The sequence below is a fragment of the Lithobates pipiens genome, unplaced genomic scaffold (genome assembly GCF_037356315.1).
Source record: "Lithobates pipiens isolate NorthernLeopardFrog02 unplaced genomic scaffold, aLitPip1_a1.2 Scaffold_8, whole genome shotgun sequence".
NCBI lineage: Eukaryota > Metazoa > Chordata > Amphibia > Anura > Ranidae > Lithobates > Lithobates pipiens.
Window position 1 is genome coordinate 582,604,881 of NW_027507903.1, and position 12,873 is coordinate 582,617,753.

The 12,873-nt window shown below is 41.8% G+C and overlaps 1 protein-coding gene across 1 annotated transcript in view; it reads right to left on the bottom strand.

The window, feature by feature from the left end:
- Positions 1-330: 330 nt before the first annotated feature.
- Positions 331-12,873, bottom strand: part of FARSA (phenylalanyl-tRNA synthetase subunit alpha) — a 44,429-nt gene continuing 31,886 nt past the window's right edge. The window contains exons 12-13 of the mRNA XM_077470312.1: positions 10,009-10,123; positions 331-826 (exon numbers count right to left, since the gene is read on the bottom strand). Of these exons, the coding sequence (XP_077326438.1) occupies positions 721-826; positions 10,009-10,123 (221 nt within the window). The 3' untranslated portion in view covers positions 331-720. The remainder of the gene's footprint in view (positions 827-10,008; positions 10,124-12,873) is intronic.

Below are 12,873 nucleotides of genomic sequence, written 5' to 3' on the forward strand. Positions count from 1 at the left end.
TGTGCTCAAAATCGGACATCGTTTTTTTTTTTTTTTGTAACATAATGCACTATTGTGTACCTCAATTGCCTGTGTGCATTGTGGTGCCATTAAAAAAAATGCCACTGCAACACATATAACACGCATTGCTGCCCATTACCGCAACATGAACGTTTAAAATGAGTCCTCAATGATCAGTACACTTCTCTTGCAGTGTGCTTCCATTGGTGTTCCAGTTTCTCCCCTGTCTAAGAACTTACCAGTACCCTCTGAGGTGTGTGATCAATGGGCTTCAAAAAAGGGACCAAAGTGCGTCTGGCATGAGAAATACAATTAAAAACACAACACCCATTTACTGATAAAGTAAATCTTTATTGCGGCTGGTTGTATCTAGCCTGCAAGAATAGAAGTAAAACTGTTGGTGTTTTCTGTATTCCCTTTTGTAATGTGAAGCAGACACAAGACTTCAACAATTCACACCTGAAAGAGGGAAAATTCTAAAGGTCCAGGAGAGCATGTAAATAAATAGGGGTCCTTTTTTCTTTATATAAAAAACATTTTTTACTATCTGGTTCTTAGAAAAAAAAAAAAGGAGTGGCATATAATCTACACATCATTTATAAAATATGGGCAATATGGTGGCTGTTTTCAAACATGGTCATTCTGTGGACTGAAGACTTCTGCCTGTCCTTCAATTAGTTGTTGGAACTCTCCATGTTGCTCTTCGTAACTTCCAAATTATTATGAGTCCAGGCGGCATATCGGACTGTCATACACCATCTGTAGATTGACTTTGTGCCCCACCAGCTCTCGAATGTTATTAATGCCATACTTGATCATTGTTGGCCTGAAACAGAGATAGAATCGCAGTCAGTATATTTTCTTTTCTTAAGGGTCAGCCAGCTTTAAGTGACATTTCAGTGTTTTTTTTTTTTTTTTTTTTGGAAGACTGCACGGAGCCAATTCACAAACTGGATTCTAGTACCTTTTAGGGTCCCTGTAGCCAAGATCCCAACTCAGCACCAGCAACCCTGGAGTCTCAGCGCCCCACACTGCAACAGTGAAGGGCCACTCCTGCTGCATTTAATGAGGAATTTTAGTACATCGAACTATCCCTTTCAGACGGAGTAGAATCCATCCAAGTGGATCCGCCTACTCAGTGAGGGATCTCTCCGCTGACCAGGAGAATGACAGGTCCATGTCCGCTATGCAGAACTGACACAGCCTGCTGCTCTCTATGGGACTGCTTTTCCATTACCATCCAACTGTCATTCAATCTGATCTGCCAGATGGATGGCGAACGTATGCACATCAGTCTGTTTTTAGAGGACCGGATCAGACAGGATGACAGTGAACACATGTCCGCTGACATCCACCAGCCCATAGAGAATCATGGCTGGTCCGATCGGGTCCACCTGAAAACAGGCGGGTGGACCCGACTGGTCTGCTGGTGTGAAAGGGGCCTTACTCTAAGCCCCTGTACACACGGTTGGATATTCTGCCAACCAAATCTGTCGGATTTTGTCCGACGGATTTTGTCGGCTGGATTGTGTCCAAAACTGTTGCATACACACAGTCGGACCAAGTTGTCGGAAAATCCGATCATTCAGAACGCGATGACGTTATTTAGTTACGATGGCACTACGTTCAGGCTAGTAGCCAATAGCTTTGTTCTAGGAATTTGATCTGAGCATGCGTGGCACTTGGTCCGATCTGAACTCTCTACACATGATCGGAGTATGTCCGATTGGACCAGTTGGTCGGAAAATATTTCCAACATGTTGGAAAATTGGAATCAGTCCGATGCAGTCCGATGCATACCACACACAGTCGGATTATCCGACAACACTGTCCGATAGGACACACTCCGACGGATTCTCCAACCGTGTGTACAAGGGCTAAGAGTAATGCATGTCAAGCTAAAAAACACTTTTCTAGCATAGATAAGAGCAGAGAAATATTAGAAATCATGTCAAATAATTATTGCTATAAAAAGTGAAAGACGATCACCACAGTCAGTATTAGTGTAAAAATACCATAAGCAAGCTAGAACATTTGAAATCCAATAGACATAAATCATATGCAAATAAACATATTCTCAATCTGTAAATTCTTAATTGCTGACCAGAACCGTTAAGCATTTTGACTCCACCCCTCCAAGATATAAATACAAATAATGATGCAGCGCAACTAAACACTGTCTCTTAAAAGATGAAGTAAACTTCCTCTGCTGACATTTGCCTATTTGGAGACTTACCTATAAGTAGTGAAAAGATCTCCTAAATGTGTACAGTTTAGGAAATATTTACATTACATGCAGCCAGTGACATCACTGGCACATGCGCCCTGAAGGAAAGCCCACGGGTGACGTTCCTTCCGAGCCTTGTGCTGTGAAATGCGGCTCCTGCGTGCATGTAGGGGAATGAGGTTATTAGGGCTCCGGCCACTCACATCGCCACAGCCCGCGAACCCGGAAGAAACTCTGGGGGAAATGTCAGCTGTGTGCGGGCACCATTGGAGCAGCTTTGCTCTAAGGTAAGTATTTTATACACTGCATACTAGCTCATTATGCCTTGGTCTTCGTTTTCACAGTTTACAACCTCTTCAAATAAGTCCCAAATAATAAAACAAAAAAAGTCCATAAATATGTATATGTGGATAACCAGAAGTGAAATCCAAAATGTCACCATCTTGACATTAACAGATCACCCACCATGTCGCATGCACAACACCCAGTGAACCCATATGCGCTCCCCTCCTGGATTGGACCTTAATCAATAATCAAGATCAAAAACACACTTTGCCCCCTGGTGCTATACTGCAGATGGCTTCCTGGTTCCCAGTAGCATTCATAAGTTATTACTGCTGCTAAGCAGAAGAATTCCACATGCCAACAGGTTTACAACCGTCCCATGTCAAAAAAACAAATGTTTTGAAGACACGCAGGTTCTCCTGGTCAAAGCGCAGAAGTAAACCCATCCATAAAACTGTTTAATTTCCGGCACATGCCGGAAATGTAACACTCCCATTGGTTGTGCTCGCAACCTGTCAACCCATCCAATGGCTGGTGTCTTAACTGATCACATGTTACATAGTTGGTAAGGTTGAATAAAGACACCAGTCCAACCTGAGTGAGTGTATACAATTGTCCCTATCCCTGTACGTTGCATACTCACATCAGTCCCTACCCTCAAGGAGCCCACAATCCAAGGTCCCCATTCATATACTAGGGCCAATTTTGGACAGAAACCAATTAACCTACCTGCATGTCTTTGGAGAGTGGGAGGAAACCAGAGTACCTGGAGGAAGCCCATTCAGGCACAGGGAGAACATGCAAACTCCAGGCAGGTAGTGTTGTGGTTGGGATTCAAACCAGCACCCCTCCTTACTGCTAACCACTACACCACTGTGCCACCTCAAAGCGGTATCATGGCAGTTGTAGATTAAACAGAGGAAAAGATGGCAGCTTCCTTTGCTGAAAATGATAGGAGGGGTTTACTTACACTTTAAACATGTAAAAAAAAAGTTATATGTAATCCCGCCATGTTGGCACCTTCTGCTTTTTGGACTTATTGGATACCATCATGTTTAGCCATGCATCCAAATTACAAGAGTCTGTGTGGCATGCTGTGATTTCCTTGCATGGGTTTTTACTGCCATCCGGGGCTCCATTAGGGAGAGTGAGGAAAAAATCTGCAGCAGGTACACAGACAAAACTAAAAATAGGACAGGCGTTCTAGCAGATCACCCATGCGATCCGGTTCTGGTGCAGCCGGAAAAAGCAAAAAAAAAAAAAGCTCCTTCACAATTTTGGTGCAGATGCAGAGCAATTTGAGCTATACAGAATGATGGCTTATATTGCACTGCTGAAGAAATCGCATGTCATCTGAACAAGAATGTGGTGCGATTCCTGTTAAAAAATTCATGCGTTTTTGGCACTGCACAAGTGTAAACCGGCACTGAAAGAGAATTCTTTTAAATACCAGCATGCAACTGCATTGCTGAAATTTCTATTTAAAAAAAAAAAAAAAAAAAAAAAAAAATTTGTACAAGGTGGCAGTGAAGCTTTAAAAGCACATAATCTTACTGCAATGGTGATGGTCCTTATGAAGATCCATCACACAAGCATCTATAGGAGTCAACAAAATAGAACAGGTCCCGTGTGTTTGTTTACCTGTGCAAGAAGTGGAGCATATGTCTCTAATGAGGGCACGGTCACCCGTCTACAGGGATTATGTGGTGGGGATTAAACATAGGACAGGCTAAGCAGCAGCCAGGATGTTCACCATGTCAACAGTGACAATGAAGGTAATCCAATCAGTTTGCAACTCCTCACCTGACTCTTGCTGCATTATCATGCTGTTGATATGAACATTATCCTAATCAATTCTCAACACCCCACAGCCGGTACTTCGTCTTTAAAGCTGGTCTTTATTTAGTTTTTTGTTGGGAATGTTACTTGAAATGAGTCAAGCAGGAAAGTCGAGACTGCTTCAGATGTCAGGATCATGCTACAAGCACATGCTGGGGGAATTAAAGCTTCTTGTGCCATTATAATGGCTCAGGAAACAGGTGCGAGTGACGTGTACCTGTGTGTTATGCAGGCATGTTAACCATGGCACTCGCAGGGTTAACTGTCCTCATCCCTCTCAGCTAAGCAGGGTGTAACCTTATGCCTGCGCCACACTTATTTCCACCATAGATCCCTTGATCATAGTAGAGATCTGACTGGCTCAGGCAAACTATTTCCAATGTAAGAACGGCCTATTGCATTGGTAAAAAATGACCAGTAGACTGTATGAACATAAAACCTCTCTGGTCTAAAGGATCCTGAAAGATTGTAAAGGCTCCTTTTTTTTACCTATAAAAACAAAAGTATTATTATATTTGCCTCCTCTGTGCAGTTTGTTTTGCACAGAGCAGTCCATTCCTCCTCTTCTTGGGTCTCTCTTCTGTGCTCCTGGCCCCTCCCTCCTGTTGGGTGCACCCACAACAAGCAGCTTGCTATGGGGTCACCCGAGCAGAGTCACAGCTCTCTGTGTCCATTCAGACACGGAGCCCCGACCCAGCCCCACCCCCCCTTCCCTTATTGGCTAGCTGAATGACAGCCAATAGCACCGCTGTTGTGTCTCAGCCAATCAGGAAGAAGAATCTGGGGACGGCTGAGGGACTCGTGAACATTGCTTGCCTGTGTTTGTCTGATACACTTGTGACAATAAAGGTACATCAAGCACGTTTTTTGGAAATTCAGAGTGACCATTTCTTCATTTTATTGCTGTAGACAGAAGAGAATTTTATCTTGATGCATAGAATACAATAGAATGCATTAATATAAAGAACCATTTGCCTTTACAAGTAGAACTATAAAACTTTTTTTTTTTCCCCCGCCATTTTGATAAAAGGATGGTTACAACCCATCAGATTCCCCCCCATCTGTGTTCCATTGCAGAGATTTCCCTTCACTTCCTGTCTCATAACCAAACCGGAAGCGAGAGGAAATCGCTGCAAAATAAAGAGTAACTTCACTTTAGTTGAGCAAAAAAAAAAAAAATTCCCCTCTTGGTGATCTAAGTACATTACAGGGATTTTAACAAATTGTGTTGCAGATTCCTACATTTTTTTAAACTGAAATAATCCCTGTGTGTTTGTCTGTGCCCATGTTCTGAGTGAGTCTAAAGGGAGTGGTTTCATTATTATCAATCAGGAAAACTGCATGGTCTACATCCCTTTAGATGTGATTTCCTATTGAGAGCATTTCACCAAAAATGACATTTTTGCTGCAGGGGGATATCTGAAATTGACTTGTATCTTAGTGCAGACTTCTGGGAAAATCAGTGAGCCAATCACACAATCAGGAAATGACATATCTGCAGGGCATTCTGTACACATTCTGTGTACAGAACACCTCCAGGTTCCCATATTGCATTGGGTTTTACAGTAAACTACAGAGCTGCAGATTGAAAAGGAAAGGAAATTTATAACAGCATTCAATTACAATATGACTTGTCTCACAATTGTATATGCTATATTTTTTCTTTATTTGCCTTTTCCTTTTTTTATTTGCCACCAAAGTTGAGTTACCCTTTAAGGGAATTCCTTTGGGGAACCAAAAATAGTATCCCCATTGGACTATTTCCACTATTACTTTTCTGGAGACAACCCAAAATTAGTGATTTTATTTTACTTTAATTTTCAATGATAAACAGGAAAAAGAGGATGAGTCTCCCGAAGGAGGGCAGAGACAGCAATAAAAATTGACAGGGGTCCTAATCCATCTCCACACTATGCAAATAAAAAAAGGAAGGTGGTTTTGCCTTTTGTTGTACAGTGGATATAAAAAGTCTACACACCCCTGTTAAAATGTGTGATGTAAAAGAATTCTACAAAAAAAAATATATATATATATAATTCAGAACATTTTCTACCTTTAATCTGACCTATAAACTGTACAACTCAAGTGAACAACAAACAAATCTTTTAGATGGAGGGAAGTTAAAATATAAAAATAAAATAATATGGTTGCATAAGTGTGCACACCCTTAAACTAATACTTAGTTGAAGGACCTTTTGATTTTATTACAGCACTCAGTCTTTTTGGGTATCAGTCTATCAGCGTGTCACATCTTGACTTGGCAATATTTGCCCACTCTTCTTTGCAAAAACACTACAAATCTGTCAGATTGCGAGGGCATCTTCTGTGCTCAGCCCTCTTCAGATCACCCCACAGATTTTCAATCGGATTCAGGTCTGGGCTCTTGCTGGGCCATTCCAAAAAAAACTAATCTTCTTCTGGTGAAGCCATTCCTTTGTTGCTTTAGGTGTATGCTTTGGGTCGTTGTCATGCTGAATGATGAAGTTCCTCTTCATGTTCAGCTTTCTAGCAGAAGCCTGATGGTTTTGTGCCAATATGGACTGGCATTTGGGACTGTTCACAATTCCCTCTACCTTGGCTATGGCCCCTGTTCCAGCTGAAGAAAAACAGCCCCAAAGCATGATGCTACCACCACCATAGTTCACAGTGAGTATGATGTGTAGTGTTTTTGCACCAAACATATATCTTTTGGAATCATTGACAAAAAGTTCAACCTTGGTTTCATCAGACCAGAACACATTTTCCCACATGCTTTTGGGAGACTTCAAATTTTTTGCACACGGCGTTTTTTGCTAAATTTAGCCGGGCTTGGGTGTTTTTCTTTGTGAGAAAAGGCTCCCTGACTACTTTTCTTCTTGTCTTTTCGTCAATTTAAAAAGGGACGTCCAGCTCTTGGTAATGTCACTGCTGTGCCATATTTTCTCCACTTGATGACTGTCTTTACTGTGTCACTGTGTATGGTACAGTGGTGTGAAAAAGTGTTTGCCCCCTTCCTCATTTCCCGTTCCTTTGCATGTTTGTCACACTTAAGTGTTTCGGAACATCAAACCAATTTAAACAATAGTCAAGGACAACACAAGTAAACACAAAATGCAATTTGTAAATGAAGGTGTTTATTATTAAAAGGTGAAAAAAAATCCAAACCATCATGGCCCTGTGTGAAAAAGTGATTGCCCCCCTTGTTAAAACATACTATAACTGTGGTTGTCCACACCTGAGTTCAATTTCTATAGCCACACCCAGGCCTGATTATTGCCACACCTGTTCACAATCAAGGCATCACTTAAATAGGAGCTGCTTGACACAGTAAGGTCCACCAGAAGATCCTTAAAAGCTACACATCATGCCGAGACCCAAAGAAATTCAGGAACAATTAAGAAAGTAATTGAGATCTATCAGTCTGGAAAGGGTTATAAAGCCATTTCCAAAGCTTTGGGAATCCAGCGAACCACAGTGAGAGCCATTATCCACAAATGGCGAAGACATGGAACAGTGGTGAACCTTCCCAGGAGTGGCCGGCCGCCCAAAATTACCCCAAGAGCGCAGCGACGACTCATCCAAGAGGTCACAAAAGACCCCACAACAACATCCAAGGAACTGCAGGCCTCACTTGCCTCAGTTAAGGTCAGCGTTCATGCCTCCACCATCAGGAAAAGACTGGGCAAAAATGGCCTGCATGGCAGAGTTCCAAGGAGAAAACCACTGCTGAGCAAAAAGAACATCAAAGCTCGTCTCAATTTCTCCACAACACATCTTGATGATCCCCAAGACTTTTGGGACAACATTCTGTGGACCGATGAGACAAAAGTGGAACTCTTTGGAAGGTGTGTGTCCAAGTATATCTGGCGTAGAAGGAACACTGCATTTCATAAAAAGAACATTATATGAACAGTAAAATATGGTGGTGGTAGTGTGATGGTCTGGGGCTGTTTTGCTGCTTCAGGACCTGGAAGACTTGCCGTGATAAAAGGAACTATGAATTCTGCTGTCTACCAAGAGATCCTGAAGGAGAATGTCCGACCATCTGTTCGTGTACTCAAGCTGAAACGAACTTGGGTTCTGCAGCAGGACAATGATCCTAAACACACCAGCAAGTCCACCACCGAATGGCTGAAGAAAAACAAAATGAAGACTTTGGAGTGGCCTAGCCAAAGTCCTGACCTGAATCCTATTGAGATGTTGTGGTATGACCTTAAAAAGGCCGTTCATGCTCGAAAACCCTCTAATGTAACTGAATTAGGACAGTTCTGCAAAGATGAGTGGGCCAAAATTCCTCCAGGACGCTGTAAAAGCCTCATTGCACGTTATCGCAAACGCTTGGTTGCAGTTGTTGCTGCTAAGGGTGGCCCAACCAGTTATTAGGTTTAGGGGGCAATCACTTTTTCACACAGGGCCATGATGGTTTGGATTTTTTTTCACCTTTAATAATAAACACCTTAATTTACAAATTGCATTTTGTGTTTACTTGTGTTGTCCTTGACTATTGTTTAAATTGGTTTGATGTTCCGAAACACTTAAGTGTGACAAACATGCAAAGGAACGGGAAATGAGGAAGGGGGCAAACACTTTTTCACACCACTGTATATCTAAAGCCTTGGAAATTCTTTTGCACCCTTCTCCTGACTTATGCCTTTTAACGAGATCCCTCTGATGCTTTGGAAGCTCTCTGTGGACCATGGCTTTTGCTGTAGGATGCAGCTAAGAAAATGTCAGGAAGGACCAACTAGAACAGCTGAACTTCATTTGGGGTTAATCAGAGGCACTTTAAATGATGGCAGGTGTGTATTGACCCCTATTTAACATGAGTTTAAAGCCTGGTACACACAATGAGATCGGACGAATGATCGTCCCTTTTATTTTGCATGCAAATCTCAGATCGAATCGGATGAGTTTTCTAAAGTCAGAAAAACTCTCGTACGACAGAATAAAAATTCAGAAGTGATGTTTGTGCATTACAACACGTGACATCACTGTCGTAAGAGAAAACTCATCAGCTTCGATCTGAGATTTGCATGCAAAATAAAATGGACGATCATTTGTTCGATCTCGTGTGTACTGGGTTTTAAACTCATGTTAAATAGGAGTCAATACACACCTGCCATCATTTAAAGGATATAAGCAGTTTACTGGTGAAAAGAAGTGTGAAATGCAAGCCTTAGGTGGGTGTAAAAAGATGTCCACTTGCGGGTGTACCAAGATGGCCGCGACAGAACGTCACTTCGGCTGCACTTTCTGATAGAACACCGGCCTTACCTCCAGACTACAGGAAAGTGGTAATTAAAATTATTTTCAGAGGCACCTGCCATTGAAAAATTCAGTGGGAAATACTGAGTTGTAACACGGCTGCCTCGCCAATGAACGGTGAAGTGGCTGTACAATATTATGGGATGAGGTGTTAATCACCTTAGGACTGAGCTACAGGAAAGTCAGCAACTTTATGCTGTAGATTCCCCACACTGTAGGTATCTGGGGTACAACAATCCATACTATGTACCAGACCATGAAGAGCAGCGTGTCAGCAGCTAGAGGGACTGCCGCCTATTTCTTATATGCAACTCTGTCATCTATAGTGTACATAATCTGTGGACCACACAAAATGGCTGAACTTTGAGCATGGATATGGACAGCACTTCACTGGAATGTTCTTTTCATCTCACCTCTCCAGCGAGAGACCCCATGCAATGACCGACACTCCCTCGGGAAGCCCCATAGGCAGCAGCATCTCTGGCCGAAAAACTCCAGAGTTCCCAACTTCTACCCACTTCTTCAAGCCTGTGAAAAGAAGAGATTATGTTAGCTTCCTAAAAGGATCAGAAATATAAATAACCCCAGTAAAGTTACTTTGATGCTTGGCCCCCCAATATCCATTATCTTAATAGGTTTGAAAAACAGGGCAATGTATGGAAGAGGACAACATACACCAGTATTTCAGGAAAGCACGATTATCTATATTGAAAACAGAAACCAGGCCTCTGTTGTTCCCTATCTTGAGTGCTGAAATTAAAACACCGCCATGGGTTGCAGCATATTCATGCTTGTGAATAAGGCTGGCCATAGACAGTTTGAATCCCAGCCGGTTCAACAGGTACATTCAAACCATGTATGGGTAGGCTGAATGTACAAAGTTGATCCATCGATGAACTTGGGTACAACCAATCTGCCAGATCTTAAAATGCGATTATCACCATCGGATGGTCCAGCTGCTAGAAATAATTACTGTGTTCTCCCAGCGGGGATGGCTTCCCCCTCTGGGAGAATAAAATGACACGGCGGGAGGGATTCCCTATCACATAGGAGAAAGAGAGCATCTTTTTTCCTGTGGATGCAGGAAAGTAATTTGCACTGTGTACGGCTGGCTTAAAATGATTTTCTGAAGAAATGATCTTTAAGAATCAGAAATGAGGCCAAGGTAAAGCCTTTTTATACCCAGGAGCTCTTGGTGGGATTGTGCCAAAAGGAGCCTGGCTGGTGGCAATCAATGTTGAGGCCCTCTACAACTCCATTCCCCATTAATTGGTGGCACGGGTTGTGGAGGGCTTCATTTCTGAGAGAGGCTCCAGAGCAGACTCCTATAACAGATTCATCTTGGACTTGCTTTACTTTATCCACACCGATAATATCTTTGACCTCTCCCACTACCTCCAAGTGCAGGGCGTTGCAATGGAGACCAAGTGTGCCCCCTTGTACGCCAATCTGTACCTTGGGGGATGGGGGGCATGAGATTTTCTTATCAGCCGATCTACAGGAAGACTTTGAAAAAGTTTTAACTTGGTGCCTGTTTATCAACAATATTTTTAACGTCTGGACAGGATCCAGAGATGAACTTCTTTCCTTTATGAATAAAATAAAGATCAACCAGTACAACCTTAAAATTTACCACGGTCTCTGACCAAAAAAACTAATTTCTTAGAAATAACCATCTATGTTAACCCTGATGGAAGTATAGGTTCCTCTTTATATAGAAAACCCTCAGCAGGAAATACGATCCTCCATGCCACCATCTCCCATCCAAAACCTCTAGTTCAAAGCATACCCTAGAGAAACATTTGAGGCTTAGAAGAAAACTGTAGTCGTGATGACAACTTTGAAGTAGAAGCTAAAGCTCTAAAGACCCGCTTATTAAAACAGAGGATGCAGTCAATCATGCTTAAAGAAAGCTCATCATAGAGCCAGGGAGTCATCATGGTGTGGTCTTTGGACTCCAGGGGGTGGCACCAATAAGTGGTGCTTTTTGCATATGGACACCTTAGTGTTGCTTGGATGAAATATTGTCCAATCACCCATTTGCTTATGGTGTTTTGCCTTTTGGCTCCACCCTTCTAAGGGCATTGTTTCCAGCTTGGCACTGAATTTCACGGTCCAACGAAAGACGTCACATGCCGTTGACGTTACATGTTATTTCCGGCGCGAGATCTAACGAGTCATATGTCACATCCGGTGTGACCTAATGCACCTGCCTCTTTTTGGCATCCGCAACTCTGCTGGTGCCACTGGTCATTGGCAGAGGTGGAGCAGGCTTTTAAGCATGCTCATTGAGACAAACTTGTCATGATCCAGGAGAGGGTGTGCAAACTCACGGACACACCTATGCAAGTACAATCCAATTTAGATGACTTTTGAAGTACAACTGCATATCCATGGCCAATATACCTACCTATAAGAATTATTCATTTTTTGGTCTACTTAGGTCTCTTGCTTTTAGGTGGATGTAACATTTTTGGAAGCCAATTTGGAAACTTTTGGTGGAATCCTTATTCTACCCTTATATCTATTAGGAGACCTAATAGATATAAAATGTTTGTACACAGGTATGCAGCTATTGAAATCATCTTAGTTATAAACTATAGGTCTTTTTGATCCATTGTTCATTAGCATGTACTTCGACCTTAGCCTCCTCTACTATATGATTGAAGCCTTATATTCAGATCATCAAATTTACAGGTAGTTTGGAACTGGGATTTGGTTCCCTCCTTTTTCCACTCATCCAGGACAATTACATTTGAGATTATGAGTTTATGCTTGGATTTATGTATTAAGTACTATTTGAGTCTAAGGCCTCATGCACATTGGATGTTAAAACAACATTATAAAAACGTCAGTAGCTTTGCAGTGAGTTTTTCAACAGCTTTTTTCCGCATTTAGGAGTTTTTTTTTTTTTTTTAGAATTTTTTTTTCAATGGATCAAAAATGTTAAAAATTAAAAAAAAAAAAAAAAAAAAACACTGGTGAGTGACATTTGAGCGTTTATCATCAAAGCATTTTTACAGCTGAGAAAAGTCTCTCAAAACCATTGGTTTGGGTTTTTTTTTTTTTTTTTTTTACTGCTCAAAACTGCTGATAACAGCCTGTGTGTGCATGGACACATAAGATAACATGATGGAGAGTTTAATGACTGTAGAAAAAAATGTCTACAGACAAAAACAGCTGCTGTGAAAACATCAAACGTCCAGTGTGCATGAGGATGAGGCCTAATAACTATGTTTTGCTTTAAAGTGATCATATATACAGGTGACTGATATAGA